The 19,681-nt window shown below is 45.8% G+C and overlaps 1 protein-coding gene across 2 annotated transcripts in view; it reads left to right on the top strand.

Moving 5' to 3' along the window:
* PHAF1 (phagophore assembly factor 1) overlaps positions 1–19,681 on the top strand; it is a 69,931-nt gene that overhangs the window by 28,218 nt on the left and 22,032 nt on the right. For both annotated transcript variants that reach the window (XM_070952866.1, XM_070952865.1), the window contains exons 4-7: positions 4,676–4,759; positions 7,074–7,117; positions 11,554–11,633; positions 16,842–16,936. In XM_070952866.1, coding sequence (XP_070808967.1) covers positions 4,676–4,759; positions 7,074–7,117; positions 11,554–11,633; positions 16,842–16,936 — 303 coding nt within the window. The remainder of the gene's footprint in view (positions 1–4,675; positions 4,760–7,073; positions 7,118–11,553; positions 11,634–16,841; positions 16,937–19,681) is intronic.

The raw sequence follows: 19,681 nt of genomic DNA, 5'->3' as shown, positions 1-19,681 counted from the left end.
GACACCCTATATCCATGATGACGAACCTGTGACATGCGGAGCCATATCTGTGGGCACACGAATGTTGCCCTAGCTCAGCTCCAGCGTGCATGCGCATGCCAGCCAGCTGATTTTCGGGCCTTCTGGGCCCACCGGAAGTCGGGAAACAGGCCGTTTCCGGCCTCCAGAGGGCCTCTGGGGGTGGGAAAGGCCGTTTTCGCCGTCCTAGAAAGCCTCTGGAGCCTGGGGAGGGTGAAAAAGGGGCTTACCTGGCCCACAGTGCCATTGCGTACCAAAAGCAGAGGGAGTGCAGGTGGGGTAGTGCGCGCATGCACGGTGGGGGTGGGGCACATAGAATTATGGGTGTGTGGGCATATGCGTGCATGACCCCCGCCCCCGTGTCCCCCCCCCTTTTGGCACTCGATGGCAAAAAGGTTAGCCATCACTGCCCTATATAAATAATAACAACATCTTGTTTATATAGTTTGACTAGACGTTTCTATAGCTATTCTAACAAATGCTTCCAATATTTGCGCTCCTTGGTATTCTCATATTGGTGTGTTTTTGTCCACCGGGCTAACTTTAAGATGTTTGGACATCAACTCCCAGAATTCCCCAGCCGGTACATTGGCTGAGGAATTCTGGGAGTTGAAGTCTACGCATCTTAAAGTTGACTTAAGTTGAGAAACACTTGTCTTTGGGACAGCAGTTGTTCTGCTTTGCTTTTGAGAAAGGAAAAGGTTAACTCTGTTGTGATCGTGTTCCATTTTACAAGATTTGGGAGACTATAAATTAAATTAAAATAAAATAAAATAAAATAAAATAAAATAAAATATAAATAGATAGATAGATAGATAGATAGATAGATAGATAGATAGAAGAGTGCTTAAGGCTTGCATGGAGCCAGTTGTATTTGCAAACATCTGAACAGCGCCTTCCAAAAGCTACTGCTTTTGCGCTGCTCAGGAAATTTCGTTCTAAATTTTGAAATTTCCTGAGCAGCGTAAGCAGTAACTTTGAAGGTGCTGTTCAGATGTTTGCAAATCCTTCAGGGTAGCAAAGAAGAAATTTAAGTCCAAAGTCCCTGCGCGCATTTATATCCCTTGCTGATTCTTTTCAGCTTAGCTTTTCTCAGTTGAGGAGGTCAAAAGCCATTGCATTAAAAAAAAAACAATACAGTGTAAAACAGCTGGCTTCTGGAAATGAGCTTAGAAAACTGCTTGCAACCAGCTGTGCAGTTCTTAACTTCTTGTGAGGAGCAGAAATTTCTTCAAAGTGATAGATGGAATGGGAAACTACAAGGTAGACAAAACCTATTATTTGCCCAAGGCAGCTTGCCCAAGAGTTGTAGGAAGTTGTTACGGAATTTGCAGAGTAACCCTTGAGTAGCAAGAGTTTGTTCATGAAAGCGATTGAGAGTAGTTACGAAGAAACACAGTCAACATGCAGATACACTGAGTTGTGTTTACTTTCAGGAAATAAAGCATAGTCCAATAAACAGTCCAGGTCATACACATATATAAAGCAATAGATAGCCAAAACGACAGTCCAGGGATACTCCAATAACAAAGTCTTCTTACCAGTCGTCGTAGTCATTCACAATAAACAGTTCTTCTGGATTTGCAAACAGTAGCATACAGAGATATCAGAGAGCAAGAACAGCAAAGAGAAACAAACCATGTTTCTAGCTCCCTCTTAAGGAGATTGGCTACAGAGCTAACCAATCAGGACACAGTATGATGCAATACAGCAGTCTTAAAGCTATATTGAGGGTTTATATATTGCCAACCCAACAAGGTAGGTAATAATCATTTCCTAACAGAAGTGATTCCAGAAATGGGAGCTTAGGAGTCATGAGTGATTGACTGTTTTTGACTATCATGTGTCTGGACTCAATCCTTTGAAGACAGGTAGGCCTTAACTCACAACCATTAATTTAGTGGCCTTTCCAAGTTATAACAGGACTGAAAAAGAGTGACTTATAGCAAGAGCAATGGCATTTAGACTTATATGTGGATGGATGGAAGGAAGGAAGGAAGGCAGGTGGGCAGGGCAGTCGCATTAGCACTTATATACCGCTTCACAGTGCTTTACAACTCTCTCTAAGCCCGTGATGGCGAACCTATGGCATGTGTGCCACAGGTGGCACGTGGAGCCATATTTTTGGGTACGCGAAGGTTGCCCTAGCTCATCTCCGGCACGCGCATCTGATTTTTGGGCCTTCCGGGCCCACCAGAAGTCAGCAAACAGGTCGTTTCTGGCTCCAGAGGGCCCCTGAGCGTGTGGGGAAGGCTGTTTTCGCCCTCACCAGGCTCTAAGAAAGCCTCTGGAGCCTGGGGAGGGCAAAAAACGGGCCTACCGGGCCCCCATGCCATTGCATGCCAAAAGCAGGGGTCGCGCGGGGGGGTCACACGCGCAGGCATGGGGGGCACATTGAATTATGGGTATGGGCACACGCACACACAACCTCCTCCCCCCCAGCGCTCCCCCTGCTTTTGGCATGCAATGGCAAAAAGGTTAGCCATCACTGCTCTAAGCGGTTTACAGAGTCAGCCTATTGCCACCAACAATCTGGGTCTTCATTTTTTTTTTTTTTTTAATTTGATTTATGTGCCGCCCTTCTCTGGGACTCAGGGCTGCTTACAATGCGTTAAGCAATAGCCTTCATACTTTTGCATATTTTATACAAAGTCAGCTTATTGCCCCCACAAACTGGGTCCTCCATTTACCTACCTTAGAAAGGATGGAAGGCTGAGTCAACCTTGAGCCTGGGAAGATTCGAACCTGCAGTAATTGCAGGCAGCTGGTTTTAATAACAGGGTGCTTTAGACCACTGTACTACCAAGGCTCTTTTACCCACCTCGGAAGGATGGAAGGCTGAGTCAACCTTGAGCCAGTCAGGATCGAACTGCTAGCAGTGGGCAGAGTTAGTCTGCCATGTTGCATTCTAACCACCGTGCCACCAGGGTTCAATAAACAGGCAGTTCAGCAGTTCGAATCCCTAGTGCTGCGTAACGGGGCGAGCTCCCATTACTTGTCCCAGCTTCTGCCAACCTAGCAGTTCGAAAGCAGGTAAAAAAGGCAAGTAGAAAAATAGGGACCACCTTTGGTGGGAAAGTAACAGCGTTCTGTGTGCCTTTGGCGTTGAGTCATGCCGGCCACATGACCACGGAGACGTCTTTGGACAGCGCTGGCTCTTCGGCTTTGAAACGGAGACGAGCACCGCCCCCTAGAGTCGGGAACGACTAGCACATACGTGCGAGGGGAACTTTTACCTTTACCTTTACATTCTTGCCACCATTGCAACATCCCCAAAGTGGCGTGAATAAAACTTGGGTGCTTGGCAACCAGGATGTATTTATGACCGGTTGCAGCATCCCGGGGTCACATGATCGCCATTTAAGACCTTCCCAGCCGGCTTCCGACTCGCAAAGTCAATGGGGGAAGCCGGTTTCGCTTAATGACCGCCTGATTCACTTAACAACTGCCGCGAATCGCGTAACAACCGTGGCGAAAAAGGGTCGTACAATGGGGTGCAACTGACTGAACGACCTTCTTGCTTAGCAATGGGAATTGTGATCCCAATTGTGCTTGCGGACTTACCTGTATCAGGAGGGCATCCGTTTGGGAATGGCTGCTGTAAACATTCTCTCCATTGGAACTGCATCTTACTTTGGCAGTGACCTGACAGTTTTGTTCCTGTGACATCGTTTCCCCTGCAAACCCTCTGGAACGGGTGTTCCCATTTTCATGCAATTAACATGCATGTGTCAATCCTCCATTCCTCAACCTGTTGGCCTTCAGAAGCTGAGAAGGAGTTTGATAAAATTATCCCCTCTCGTTCTAATTGGCCATGGAACACGCAAGGATGATTTATTATTAACCGTAATAATAAGAATTGGGGGGGGGGGTGTTCCTTGGTGCTGTCTGAGTTTGTTTGTTTTCTTGAAGACATTTAATGACCCAACTAGTTAACATCATCAGTGCTAGAAGAGAGGGGTGATTGCAGAGGGGAGGAAGAGGAGGAGGAGGAGGAGGAAGACTGTGGGGTCCTTGGTGCTCTCTGAGCTGGCTTGTTTTCTTGAAGACATTTCATGACCCAACTAGTTAACATCATCAGTGCTACTGCTGTTGTTAGCTAATTTGGGTCATGAAACGTCCTCAAGAAGACCACCAAGCTCAAGAGAGCACCAAAGGACCTCTCGTGTCAACCCTGAGCTACAAATATTCTCCTTTATTAATAATAAGGGTGGATTTAAAATCTGAAACGGAATCCCACAGTTGATGCGAAGGAGCAGAATTCTAGCTTTTTATTTCTCAAAGCAATCGTTGCAGCTGGGCCGAACAGTGTCTCTCTGGTGATGCACTTCGGTTGTTCCTTTCTCAGCCAGAAACACGAGATTTGGCCGTTATTCCCGTGAAAGCAGATTTTAAACCTCATCCGAGTCTTGCCCAGCGCCTCTATATTTCATTGCAATCATATGAGGAAAAGAAACTTGGCAACTGCATGTTTTGGCCAAGGCTGGTTTTTCTGGCGGCCTCCGGCGAACATGCAACCTTTCCTGGTGCCAACTGAGAGAAACCGTTGCCACGGTTATTTTCTTTTGGCTTTCGAAGAAACGGGGCTCCAGAAATCCTCTGCCAGCGACTCAAAAAAACAAAATAAAAAATGAATTTCTTTTGATTTATTTTCCAGTCTCCTCTCAGCCATGACCTCATCCTTAACCTGACTCAGGACGGAATCAAACTGCTATTTGATGCTTTCAATCAAAGACTGAAGGTAATCTCATGCCCAGAAGTTACCGTTTCTTCTCTTTCTACGCATCTACCATGCAGGTTTGGCGGTGTAGGTTAATCGCAAAACCGACACCATTTTCGGAGCCTCAACTATGCAATTAGGTCTCTATGGCTATTGCTTCTCCCCAGTATTTACATCTTTATGTTACCGGGCTGGCTGCTGCTGCTGTGTTGATACGGATGCTTTTGTCGGTCTTGATTTAATGCCTTGATTTTAGATCTCTGTACAAGATTTGATTCGTTTCAGCTAGAATATCTGTCGGCTTACGGCTTACGGATAAGCAGGGAGGTTGAATTTCAAAAAAAGACAGCCTCCCTAATTTGTAGTCCTTGACTTACAAACTATTTGTTTACCGGCTGCTCGACGTTAACAACAGCACTAAGACGGTGACTTACGACCGTCTTTCACACTTAATGACCCATTGTAGCATCTCCATGGTCACGCGATTCAAAATTCGGATGCTTGTCAGCGGATTTATATTTATGACGGTTGCAGGGGTCGTGTGATCCCCTTTTGCGACCTTCTGAGAAGCCAAGTCCATGGGGGAAAGCCAGGTTCACTTAACGACCATGTGACTCACTTAACAACTGCGGTGATTCACTTAACAGCTGTGGCAAGAAAGGACGTAAAATGGGGTCAAAATTCACTTAACAAACATCTCACTTAGCAGCAGCAATTTTGGATTCAATTGTGGCCATAAATCAAGGACTACCTGTATAAGGAAGGCGATGGGTGAGCACCTGTTGGACTTCCCTCATCCATATTTTGGCTGGTGGAGGCTGCCCACTAGCTCTTATATACCATGGACAGCTCCTTCTTTTCTCCAGCCCAATTGTGTTATTCTCGTTTAATCCTTTTCTCGTCAGTCATATCCAATTTTTCTATTTGGCAGTGCCTCTGAGAATCTGTGGGCTTCTCTTTGCCTTACTGGGACGTAACAGAATAATAATATTGTCATTGTACGTATATACACAGTATACCCATACAACGAAATTCACTCAACACCCAAAGACCAGGTCCAACACACATAACAATCCCCAAACACACTCCCACCCACCACAAATTCCCCGTCCCTAAACCACCCAAACATCCACACAACAGACCAAGTAATGCTGTCCAACAGCTCACCAATGGTGGCCCTTTAGTTCATTTTTGAGTGCAATTATAGCTCTGGGATAAAAACTATTCAGAAGTCGTGTGGTCCAAGTTTTAATTGTTCTGTATCTTCTGCCAGAAGGCAACAGTCCAAAAAGATTGTAAGCAGGCTGGGAAGAGTCTCTGAGAATGTTATGCAACTTCCTCAAACAGCGAGATGCGAAGATGTCGTCCAGGGCTGGTAGCTGGAGCCCGATGATATTCTGGGCAGTTTTAATGATTCTCTGTAGAGCTTTTTTGTCCACTACAGAGCTGCTCCCATACCATGCAAGAATGCCGTATGTCAGGACACACTCAATGGTGCTGTGATAGTAGGATAGAAGTAGATAGTATAGATATAGATAGAAGTAGTAGAATAATAGAGTTGGCAGGGACCTTGGAGGTCTTCTAATCCAACTCGTAGCTCTTGCAGGAGTTCCTTTGCTTCTCTCCTTTTTTCTGCCATGTGGGCAAAGGAGTGTAGAGTCTTTGGGAAGCTCTGCCTTTCTTCTCAATCATGGGAATTTTGCAGTTTTTTGAGACTGTAGATGGTGTTTGGCTTTGGCCTTCTGCACTGACCACTTCTGATGAACTTATATGTAAATGAAGATTCAAGGATCCAGGCCAAAAGTATCAAAAAAAAAAAGGGCTTAACTCATGGCAACTGGACCAAAGTTTCCTCAGTTGACGTTCTGCTCAGCTCTTCAGCTTTTTCTTGTGTTCCTCTACGACGGCTGTGCTTTCCTTTCTTCTCTTTTCTCTCCTCCTCTGCTTCTTTGCCATTCTAGCCCACCCTCTTCTCTTACTTTTTCTTCTTTCCTTCCTGCTTTCCATAACACCCGTCTTCAGGTCCATGGCTCCAGTCCGTTAAAACTGTTTTTTAACCTTGGCCCCTTTAAGAGGCATGGACTTCAACAAGCTGGCTGGGGAATTCTGGGAGTTGAAGTCCAGGTCTCTCCAAGGGACTAATGTGTTAAAGAAGCACATTCAAACTAAAAATAGAAGCCAATATCCTCTTCCTTTGTTTTATTCGCATGTAATTGTAAGTTTTTAAGTTTTTCTTCGACTAACATCCTTACAGAAGTCAAATATGCCCTACAATTCCAGGAGATTAATTGATTAATTTTTCATAGCGTTTACAGTTTTTGTTTCTCTTTTTTAGGTGATTGAAGTTTATGACTTGACTAAAGTGAAGTTAAAGTACTGGTAAGTAGCCAGATCGTCTCTGCAATGGCCATAAAAAAAGACTTATTAAGACATTTTCAATTCTGCAGCAGCTAAGCTGTCTACAGGAGGAGCGTGTCAGAAGAGATAGGATGATGGATGCAATTATGCAACCAAATTCCTGCCTTTTTTTATGTACATAGGAATCTTCAAACTTGGCCAACTTTAAGGCTTGTGGACTTCAATTCCCAGAATTCTGGGAGTTGAAGTCCGCAAGCCTTAAAATGGCCAAGTTTGGAAACTCCTTGTGTACACCATAAAACTTCAGTCAGGTGGTTGTGACTACCAATGTGACATTTTCGACTCTCCCTGAGGACATCGACTTTCTTAAGATACTTCTTGAAGGAAAATGGTTAAAACTGGTTGGTTTCAAAAAAGCTGTGTCTTGTCTAAGGTAAAGGTAAAGGTTCCCCTCGCACATATGTGCTAGTTGTTCCCGACTCTAGGGGGCGGTGCTCATCTCCGTTTCAAAGCCGAAGAGCCAGCGCTGTCCAAAGACGTCTCCGTGGTCGTGTGGCTGGCATGACTAAAATGCCAAAGGTGCACGGAACACTGTTACCTTCCCACCAAAGGTGGTCCCTATTTTTTCTACTTGCATTTTTTACGTGCTTTCGAACTGCTAGGTTGGCAGAAGCTGGGAGAAGTAATGGGAGCTCACCCCGCTATGCGGCACTCGGGATTCGAACCGCTGAACTGCCGACCTTTTGATTGACAAGCTCAGCATCTTAGCCACTGAGCCGCCGCATCCCGTTTGTGTCTTGTTGAAGCATGTTTAAAAGGAATAAAAGATTGAGAAAGAGAGATTGGAGTTTACAGATCGTATCCTCTCTGATTCATCATGGTGCAGATGAATTTTGAGTTGCCTCAGATGAGGAAGCCAAAAAGTTCTATTTAATGACAGTTTCTCATTTGCACATTTGCTGGAGAATGATGGTTATTTTCAGGATGAAACGTGGCCTATTTGAAACGGCCTTCAGAACAAATTGGGATCTTCAGCATTGGGTATCCTGAGTGATTCCTAAGCGGGTTACCATAAATTTATTGTTAAATTCTGTGTCACGAAATTCCCTCCCGGGTGTCTTAGAGCAGCCCTTATCTTTCGATTGATCTTAATCCGCCAAATTGTTGGGATAGGATTGTGTTTACCACACTGATCTTCTGAGGTAAATTCTGTCACATAGCTATCGCATCCTCCACACTTCATTGTGTCAATCTTGCTGGAGGGCTGTGACTGTGCGTGTGGGGGAGTGTGTGGGGGAGGGACACACGTGAGCGACAACCCAAACCAAGATTGTTTATTGGGAAGACATTGCAGCAAAAGAATCTAGGTTTGTGGAGGAAACTTGGTCTAATTCAGTGGTGGCGAAACATTTACCCACGGAGTGCTGAACAGGTACGCACTTTGCACGCATGCGTGCTATCCGCGCTAATGCCCGGCTCCTTCCCCATGTGCTGCACACGTAACCACACTATCTGTGCATGCACATGGCTTTCACGCGGCTCCCCCCTGCACACAATCGCACTATCTGCGCATGCATGCGATTTTTGCACGGGCAATGCACACGCACAACTGCCATCTACGTATGCATCCACTGCACACAAGTACTCTCGTGCACATGCACAAATGTGCACACATGCGCAGGAGAGCTCCAGAGAACAGCTGGGTCCCCTGAATTGCACACATGCTCACCAGAGGCCCGAACACCAGCTGGGGCACATGCACAGCTGCAAGTGAGTTGGGCGACAGCTCACGTGCCCGGAAAGATGGCTCTGTGTGCCATGTCGGGCACGCATGCCATAGGTTCACCATCACGGGTCTAATTCAATGGCTCCTAACCTTTGGGGCACCAGAAACCGGTTCCACGGAGAGTGGTTTTTCCAAGGATCGGGTTTTGTGTGTGGTTTTGCGTGCTGACTGCATCCTGTGAATGGGGCTTCGCTTGTTTGCGAGGCGCGGGTTTGGCATGCCATGGACTGGTGCCAATCCATGGACAGTGGTGGGTTCCAACCGGTGTTACCACCGGTTCTCTTTGCGCATACGCTTTGCGCGCGATCGCCGTGTGCTTACTTCACGCGCATGTCACCAAACTTGCGCAAGCGCATTAGACTTCTGCCCAGCTGAGCTGCAGCAATCCACTCTCCCGCGCCAATCAGCTGGGCTAAAAACCAAGAAATAAAAGTAGGAATAAAGCGGGGGCAGGTGGGAGGGCCCAGCACCCAGTCACAGAGAACCGGTTCGATGACATCACATCGTCACCACTACTGGATTGGCCGAACCGGGCCGAACCGGGAGCAACCCACCACTCATTGGGGACCCCTGTTCTGAGTGGAACATGTTTCTCACTGAACTTCTCGAACCAAATGTACAGGTAGTCCTCCTTTAATGACCATGATTAGAACTGGGCAACATAGTCATTAAGTGATACTCTCGCTAAGTAAAACCACAGGTGTGCTGGTGACCTTCCTTCAGGTTTCCTTGGGTTTCACAGCAGTGTTTCCCAAACTCAACAACTTTCAGATGGATGGGGTTCATGGGGAATTCTGGAAGTTGAGGCCCACCCATCTTAAAACGGCTGAGAGAGACCTGCGAAGGCTGTAAATGCGAGGATTGGTCGCAAAGTTGCATTTTCATCACTGTTGCCATTGCAGACCATCACTAAAAAAGGCAGTCATTAAAAGAGGACTACCTGTACTAGAGTTTCCCCAGCATTGCATTATGTGGATACCACAGGGAGGCATCAAGGCAGCCCTTCCCTGCTCACATACAGCTGCGCAGGCAGACAAATTCAGTAGATTTCTCACTACACCTTTGCCAAATTTCTATCTGTCAGTTCAGTTATTATACGGGTGGTCCTCACCTTACGTCCGCAATTGAGCCCAAGATTCCTGTTGTTAATTGAGACATTTGTTAAGTGAATTTTTGCCCCGTTTTACAATCTTCCTTGCCACTGTTGTTAAGTGAATCACTGCAGTTCTTCAGTTAGTAACCCGGTTGTTAAGTGAATCTGTCTTCCCCTTTGATCTGAATCCTACTCCGCCCTCCTCATCTTAAAACCTGGTCAAAATACTGAGTACAGTCAGTCCTTTACTTACAACAGTTCATTTAGTGACTGTTTGAAGGCACAACGGCACTGAAGAAAATGATTTATGACAATTTTTTACACTTACAACTGTTGCAACATCCACACATGATCAGAATTTAGACGCTTGGCAATTGCTTCATGTTTACGATGGTTTCAGTGTCCTGAGATCAGATGATCCCCTTCGGACGAGCAAAGTCACTGGGGAGCCAGATTCACTTAACAATTGTATGACTAAGTTAACAACTGCAGGGTTTCACTTAACAAGAAAAGTCGTAGAATGGGGCAGAAGTCACTTTAACATACGTCTTGCTTAGCAACAGAAATGTTGGGCTCAATTGTGGTCCTAAGTTGAGGACTACCTGTATTATTTCTTGAAAGATACTTGGTGTGATGGAGCGAAAAATGGTTCTGAAATCTGTGATGAGAAACTAGCAACGATGAACGTTAATTCTTTGGACTTTTTCTTCTAAACCCATTTAAAAAAAAAAAACAAATTTAGCAGAAGATCTGATGAAAATAAAAAAATCATGGACTTGGCTTGAAAGAGCATTTTGCTTCTCACCCCATTAAACCAGTAGTTGCAACAAAAGCATTTTGTATGTGGTGGTGAAAGTGCATTAAATATACTTTTGAGCCTTTCACGAAGCACCTCTGCCCTAGAATTTCACGTCTGAGCAGATTCTGTTAGAAGCAGAGATAGAATAGGGCAGTGATGGCTAACCTTTCTGCCATCACATGCCGGGGGGGAGCATGGGAGGTTTACATGCGTGTGTGCCCACACCTATAATTCTATGTGCCCCGCCCTGCACATGCGCGGGCAACTTTCCTCCCTCGCCCCCCACTCCTGGCACTTGATGGCTCGGTAGGCCCGTTTTTCTTTCTCACCTGGCTCCAGATCCTCTCCATGCATCTGGGAAGGGCAAAAACAGCCTTCCCCACCCCCCCAAGCCCTCCGGAGGCAGGAAACAGCCTGTTTCCCTACTTCTGGTGGGCCCAGAAGCCCCGAAAACCAGCTGGCCGGCGTGCGCATGCGCCCCAGAACTGATATGGCTACACGTGCCACCTGTAGCATGCGTGCCATAGGTTTGCCATCACGGGAATAGGGTATTTAACCTGAAGCCCCAGATCACAAATAGCTTGGTCTCAGTTGCAAGTTTTCAGGCTGCAAAAAAAAAAAAAAAATGGGAACATTCTAATTTGTTGTGTTGTGGAAATCAGGAAAAAAAAGAAACAGTGAAAATAAAAAGATTTTGAAGCCGTTTGTGAATGTGTGGGTAGCTTTGCATTTGACTGGTCGGTTTTAATTCATCTTTTCTTCTTTTTTGTTTCCCCTAGTGGTGTTCATTTTAACTCTCACGCTATTCCTCCTACCATTGAACAAATTGATCAGTCTTTTGGAGCCACCCATCCAGGAGGTGAGTTTTGGACATTAAAAAAGATGCAAATCTTGCTTGGCAGCTCATAGAATAGAATAGAATAACTAGAGTTGGAAGGGACCTTGGAGGTCTTCTAGTCCAACCCCCTGCCCAGGCAGGAAACCCTACATCACTTCAGACAAATGGTTATACAACATCTTCTTAAAAACTTCCAGTATTGGAACATTCACAACTTCTGCAGGCAAGTCGTTCCACTGATGAATTGTTCTAACTGTCAGGAAATTTCTCCTTAGTTCTAAGTTGCTTCTCTCCTTGATTAGTTTCCACCCATTGCTTCTTGTTCTACCCTCAGGTGCTTTGGAGAGTAGATTGACCTCCTCTTCTTTGTGGCAACCCCTGAGATATTGGAAGACTGCTATCATGTCTCCCCTGGTCCTTCTTTTCATTAAACTAGACGTACCCAGTTCCTGCAACCATTCTTCATATGTTTTAGCCTCCAGTACCCTCATCATCTTTGTTGCTCTTCTCTGCACTCTTTCCAGAGTCTCAACATCTTTTTTTACATTGTGGTGACCAAAACTGGATGCAATATTCCAAGTGTGGCCTTACCAAGGCCTTATAAAGTGGTATTAACACTTCACATGATCCTGATTCTATCCCTCTGTTTATGTTCATGTCCAGAAAAATCCTTTTGCCAGATTAGATTAGATTAGATTAGATTATCAGAGTTGGAAGGGACCTTGTAGGTCATCTAGTCCAACCTTCCCACCCAAGCAGGAGACCCTGCCTACACCATTTCCAACAAATGGAAGTCCAATTCAGATTCAGGTTGATAGGTTTACATAGGTAGTCCTTGACTTACAACAGTTCATTGCGTGCCCTTTCGAAGATACAGTGGCACTGAAACGAAGTGACATGATTTTTCCCTTCCCCCCACATTTATGATTCTGACTTACAACCGTTTTTCACACCTACGATTGTTGCAGCATCTCCCCGATGACCAGATCAAAATTCTGACCCTTGGCAACTGACTTGTATTTATGACAGTTGCAGTGTGATTCCTTTTTGTGACCTTCTGACAAGCAAAGTCCATGGGAAAGCCACATTCACATAAGATCCATGTTACCGATTTAACAATTTCAGTGATTCACTTAACAGCTGTGGCAAGAAAAGTCATAATAATGGGGCAAAACTCACTCAGGGATTGTCCCTCTTAGCAACAAAAATTTAGGGCTCAGTTTTGGTGGTAAGTCAAAGACTACCTGTATAGCTCATCATTTGGAGAGTCCCTTGGTTTCTGTATAGGATGACTTTGGACAGGAGAAAAACATGCAGAAAGGAACACAGAGTTTACTTGGAGAAGGCACGTGACAATTTAGTAAAATTTGAATTCAGGACAAGGGTGAGAAAGAGACAACCTGTTCCTTCTAACAGTAGAAGTGGTCTTCTGCTTAGTGACTTTTGAATGGACCAGATTCTTTGAAGAAACGAATGGTTTTACAAACCCCAGCGTCTGCATTCATGCCTCTTGCTAAACCAAAAATCAAATCAGAAGATATAGTGGCTTAGTGCCACCTTCTCCAATTTGGTGGAGCTCCAGAATTGTCCAACCAATGTCGGTTGAGAAAATCCCAGGAAGACATCAGACTGAAGAAGATTGTGAACTAGAACAAAGAAGATATTTTGTGACTATGAGGACAATTAATCGCTGGAACGACTCACCTCCGGAAGGTGTGGGTGCTCCATCACTTATCAAGGAGAGATCCAACCTAGAACTAAGGAGAAATTTCCTGACAGTGAGAACAACTAATCCGTAGGAAACGGCTTAGCAATGGGAATAAATTCGTCCCATGATCGAGAGAGGCCATGTCAAGACATCGGCATGGCAGGGGACCCTAAGATTAGCTCCTTTATTGTTCTAGGGTCCACAGAATTTTGAGTGAGAACAGTTAATCAGTGGAACAAATTGCCTTCAGAAACTGTGGGTGCTCCATCACTTGTTGTGGCCCTTCAGCGGCCTGTGCAGCTAGTAGCTGATTCCGACAGCAAGGAGGCTGGTGTGGTGCTGCGCCAGCAGCCTGTGCAGCTGGTGCTCGAGTCAGACAGTGAGGAGGCTGGAGAAGATGTGGTGCCAGAGGCGGGGATTCAGCCAGGGCCTTCAGAACCTCCAGAAGCTCCCATAAGTGAAGAGGACGAAGAGGAGGAGCCTCTTCTTGACCAGCAATAGACATACAATAAATTAAAAATAATACTGACATTAATTGTGAATAATAACATCCCTGTTTTGAAAATACATGATCTCAAACCGTTAGGGTCACTCCCTAATTTACATGAGTAGAGAGCCGACAAGTACGTGAATAAACGTATTTTTCCAATAATTGTTATAGATATCTTCAAAAAATTGGCACCAGTTGACATCTATTATTCTGTAACCAATTTTTTTTCTTGTGGACATTGCAGCAACACAGAATTTTGCCACTGCACACCGTGGTAGCCGGGTTTGAGTCTTGGAGGAGAATCTCTCCTTGATTAGTTTCCATCCATTGTTTCTGTTCTGCCCTCTTGTGCTTTGGAGAATAATTTGACTCCCTCTTCTTTGTGGCGGCCCCTCCAATATTGGAATGCTGCGATCGTGTCCCCCCCCCCCAATTCTTCTTTTCTTTAGACTAGCCAAACCCAAATCCTGCAGCCGTTTGTTTTAAACTTTTATTATACGCCTCAAAATAGTGTAAATAATTCATACCAGGAAAGCACCAAGTTGCTTGGAAGGGAATTTGCATGGTGGCTCTTGTGTTACAGGGTTTTCTTTTTCCTTATCAGTAACATTTAATTGCTTAATTGTTTGTTTGTCTTAGTCATCAAGTTGAAGCTTCTCCTAAAAAGGTGAACCATCCAAATTACGCAGCTACTAAATTTGGATGCTTTTCTTTGCAATAGCAACAGTGTAAATATCAAACTGAAAATGCAAATGTTAAAAAAAGCTCTAAATATTTGCCATTCTCAATTATAATGAGATATAACGGATCGAGTTGATCCACAAAAAGAAGATCTAAAAGCCAGGATGAAACAAAACATACCCAAATAGTATTTTTCTTCCAAGAATTCAGCTTTTCTAAGAGGCAGGAAGTCAAGACAAATGTTTGAGTTCAGATCAGAAACTTATACAGGTAATCCTCGATTTACAAGCGCTCATTTAGTGACCGTTTGAAGTTACAATGGCACTAAAAAGAAGTGATTTACGACTGATTTTCACACGTACGACCGTTGCAGCATCCCCGTGGTTACATGATCCAAATTCAGACCCTTGTCAACTGACTCATAGTTATGACTGTTAGGAAATGAGTATTACCTACTTTGTTGGATTGGCAATATATAAACCCTCAATATAGCTTTAAGACTGCTGTATTGCATCATACTGTGTCCTGATTGGTTAGCTCTGTAACCAATCTCCTTAAGAGGGAGCTAGAAACATGGTTTGTTTCTTTTTGCTGTTCTTGCTCTCTGATATCTCTGTATGCTACTGTTTGCAAATCCAGAAGAACTGTTTATTGTGAATGACTATGACGACTGGTAAGAAGACTTTGTTATTAGATTATCCCTGGACTGTCGTTTTGCTATCTCCTGCTTTATATGTGTATGACCTGGACTGTGCCTTACTATTTCCTGAAAGTAAACATAACTCAGTGTATCTGTGTGGTGACTGTGTTTCTTCGTAACTACTCTCAATCGCTTTCATGTACACACCCTTGCTATTCAAGGGTTACTCTGCGAATTCCTTAACAATGACGCTTGCAGTATCCCCGGGGGAGGGGGTCATGTGATCCCCTTTTGTGACCTTTTGACAAGCGAAGGCAATGGGGAAATCCAGATTCACTTAACAACCGTGTGACTAACTTAACAACGGCAGTGCTTCACTTTACAACGGTGGCAAGAAAGCTTGCAAAAATGGGGCAAAACTCCCTTAACAGATGTCTCGCTTAGCGACATAAATTTTGGCCTCGGTTGTGGTCAAAAGTCAAAGGACTGTCTTCACCCCTTTATTCCTCCTATCTCGTTTCTTAATTGTGTTGCCCCTTGATATTTGATCGCATGCTTCCTTGTGTCTCTTCCTTCTTTTCTTCTTATTATTTAGCCCCATTAAAACATCTAGCCAAACAGGTTAGGTAGGTTGTGTTGCAACTGTAGAAACTTGCAGGTCCTGTTTGAGCTGCGTAGCACAGGAAAAAAATGTCCCAAGAATGCAGGAATAGGGACATCTAATTTTTCACCCGATTAAAAATACCAACTGTGATCCCATGAAAAACTTCATTTCTTGAACCTTCCCTTTTGGGTTTTAATCTGGGTATTAACCAGTGGAACCACTTGCCTCCAGAAGTTGTGAACGCTCCAACACTGGAAGTTTTTAAGAAGAGATTGGATAGCCATTTGTCTGAAATGAAATAGGGTTTCCTGCCTGAGCAGGGGGTTGGACTAGAAGACCTCCAGGGCCCCTTCCCGCTCTGTTATTCTGTATTTTTAATTTTCCTAGAATATCTTGAAACCCCTACTGTTTACCAGATGATTGGAAAAAAACCTGAGACATGTTATAATGAAGAGCTCAAGTTCGGAAGAAAAATGTTTAGATTATTATACAGTTAGTCCTGAACGACTATAATTGAACCCCACAATTTCAGTTGTGACGGGCATAAAGTGGATCATCATGTAACCACGCCTGATTGTATGAACTTTTTAGCAGCGGTCGTTCAGCAAACCCGTTGTTTGCTATGCGGCATTTACCAGAAATGGGAAATAAATGTTGGTTTATGGAAATACCGTGGTCACATGATTACAGGATGCTATAGTTCAGTGTTTCTCAACCTTGGTAGCTTGAAGATGGGTGGACTTCAACTCCCAGAATCCCCCAGCCAGCAGCGCTGGCTGGGGGATTCTGGGAGTTGAAGTCCACCCATCTTCAAGCTTCCAAGGTTGAGAAACACTGCTATAGTTGGTTGCCAAACACCCAAAATATGAAGGGGAAGGGGAGCAGATATTGGAACTTCAAATCCGGGTCATAGGTCAGTTTTTCAGGATCTGTTGTAACTTTGAGCCATCACTAAAGTGACCTGTCGTAAGTCGAGATTTACCTGTACGGGAGTGTTGTGAATGCAATGTTTGGCCGTATATCAATATTTGTGCCGAGTTCGGGTTTAAAAAAAAGTTACTGTTTTTATATGCTGAGGTGTGTTTTTTTTTTTTTCCCCCAACCAGTTTACAACTCTGCCGAGCAACTTTTCCATCTCAACTTCAGGGGCCTGTCCTTCTCCTTTCAGTTGGACTCATGGACTGAAACTCCAAAGTATGAGGTCAGCTATCTTAATTTAAAATAAAATAAAAAATGCAAAAGAAAAATAACCTATTCGTTTCTTCCCTCTGCTCCCTTTCCTTGATTGTAAAAATGTGTGGTTTAGACCAAGGGGTCTCCAACCTTGGCAACTTCATGACTTGTGGGCCAGGGGTCCCAACCTTTCGGACCTCAGGGACCACTAAATTCATAATTTTAAACCCCGCGGACCACTAATATGATCTGCCTAATAACCGGCTGGGTGGTCATGTGACTGGGTGGGCGTGGTCACTCACATTGAGCGGTCCCTTGCTGACTTCTACTCACCCCTCCCCTCCCAGCCACTCCTCGCCTGCCCGCCCGGTCTCCTTGGTGCCCCAACAGGAAGCAGTTGTTGGAGCTAAGCAGCCCCCATGAGAAAGAGTTGGCAAAACAGCTCAGTTCAAATTGGATCTGACCGAGAAGGAGGCTCAGCAGAAGCACTCACTGAGGACTAGGAGCATAGGCTTTCCAAGCAGAAGGAAGACCTGCGGGAGTGCAAGGCCAGGTACTGACGCCTGGAGGCTCAGCAGGCTGAGATGGTCAGCCAGTTCCAGGCCATGATGCAGTCCCACTGGAACGAGGCCCTCCAGCCTTTCACCACCAGTGGCACTTCCCTCCAGCCTTCACCCAAAGCCCCACACCAGGAGACTGAAGCAGACCCCAAGTCGGAATTTCTGCCCCCCTCCAACCCACACAAAAAGACCCCAAAGGGGGAGACTCTCTGCAGCAACACAAATGTTCATTGCACATATCTGTCCTAGGGGCTGTAGTTTGAGGACCCCTGATTTAGTCCAATATAAAAAATGCAAATAATTCTTCTGCAGACCACCAAAACTTTCTCGCAGACACACCAGTGGTTCACGGACCACCAGTTGGTGACTGCTGTTGTGGGCTTCAACTCCCAGAATTCCTCAGCCAGCTTTGCTCTGGGAGCTGAAGTCCACAAGTTCCAACTCTGGAGGCTGAAGTCCACAAATCATAAAGTTGCCAAGGTTGGAGACCTCGTGTGGTTTAGACTACACGGCAGGGATGAATCCAGAGAAAGGTCAAAACAACACCCAGCTTGGAGGCCTAAATGGGAGACCGTGCATCTTTTCATACGAATTCAGGACACGTGTAAAAAGAGCTGGGCTGGTGGACATCATGAACTACACACATACATGCATGCACGCATGGATGGACACACCATTCCAGCAAATGCCCCTGATCAGGAGGCTTGAAACCCCCTCCAAGCTATAACTGTAGCCATCATGTCAAGCTATAGTATGTTTACCCATGTTTTGTTGAATAAACCACCATTGGCCAGGTTAACGCTATTGTTGTGGCCTTCGGCTGCCGGCCCCTTCAGCAGCCAAAATGGAGGAGGAGGAGGAGGATGCGTGGGAGTCAGAGTCAGCATCAAGGCAACCTGAGAACACCGAGGGGGAAGAAGCAGGGGTGAAATCTACTTACCTTCCCTACCGGTTCGGAAGTGCATGCGCCGCGCACGCACCGATCCTCTGCGCATGCACAAACCCTTCTGCGCATATGCAGAGGGTAAAAAACAGGAAGTTGAAACCAGGAACTAACGACGACTGGGCAGCTGGGCGGAGCCTCAAGCTGCCATCGCTACCGGTTCTCCGAACCACCGGCCATCATCGCTACGAGTTCGGCCGAACTGGGAGCATTTCACCTCTGGTAAGAGGGCAGGGAGCTGTCAGAGAGAGAGACAGAGGTGGAGCCTTGGCCATCCGTCAGCCCTCAGATGGAGAGTCAACAGCCCCCAGGTCTGGAGGTGGCTGATGAAGAAGAGGAAGAACAGCTGGGTCCAGTGCCTGACGCATGGATGTGCAGAAGGCAGAGGAGAGGAGAGCAGTGGAAATCTATGGGCCGGTCCTTGGGACAGAGGAGCTGCTAGTGAAGCCCCACCCTAGCTCGGGGGATAAAAGGCAGGGGGCGGAGATGAATAGATGTGGCAGACAACTATTCATCTTCTGGACAGACGGACTTGTTAGCCTGAGGTGAAAGAGAAACTGTTTGCCGGGCTGCCGGCGCTCCTAATAACGGAATCTTTGAGTTGACTTCAGAGGGTTTGTCGGGTTTGGGGAGCTGGGTCAGAGCCGTTATCCACTAAACCAGTGATGGCTAACCTTTTTGCCATCGCGTGCCAAAAGTTGGGGGAGTGCGAGGGGGGGTCGTGTGCGTGCGTGCCCACACCCATAATTCTATATGCCCTGCCCACCGTGTGTGACCCCCCCGAGCTCCCCCCCACTTTTGGCACATGATGGCATGGTGGGCCCGGTAGGCCCGTTTTTCGCCCTCCCCAGGCTCCAGAGGCTTTCTAGGAGCCTGGGGAGGGTTAAAACGGCCTTCCCTAACCCCCCGGGGCCCTTCAAAGACCAGAAACAGCCTGTTTCCCAACTTCCAGTGGGCCCAGAAAACCTGAAAAGCATCTGGCCAGCGCGTGCATGCCCGCTGGAGCTGACCTTGCGTGCCCACCGATATGGCTCCGCGTGCCACCTGTGGCACGTGTGCCACAGGTTCGCCATCACAGCACTAAACCATAAACCTTGATTTTAGAGACACGGTTTGCTACATTCTCCGGCCGAAACCCAAACAAATCCCCTTACGACTCACCGAGATATGTGAAGCAGCTTTTGCAAGAGAGGGATTAAATTTTCCGCTAAGCTCTTTATAAGAGATGAAGGTGCGGCTTTGGGAGCGTAAAGAAAGAAGTGCCGGTGGT

Source organism: Pituophis catenifer, unplaced genomic scaffold (genome assembly GCF_029215685.1).
Source record: "Pituophis catenifer annectens isolate HBS135680 unplaced genomic scaffold, rPitCat1.0.hap2 SCAF_13, whole genome shotgun sequence".
NCBI classification, from domain to species: Eukaryota; Metazoa; Chordata; class Lepidosauria; order Squamata; family Colubridae; genus Pituophis; species Pituophis catenifer.
Note: the sequence above shows the minus strand (reverse complement) of the source record. Positions and strands in the feature narration are given on the sequence as shown.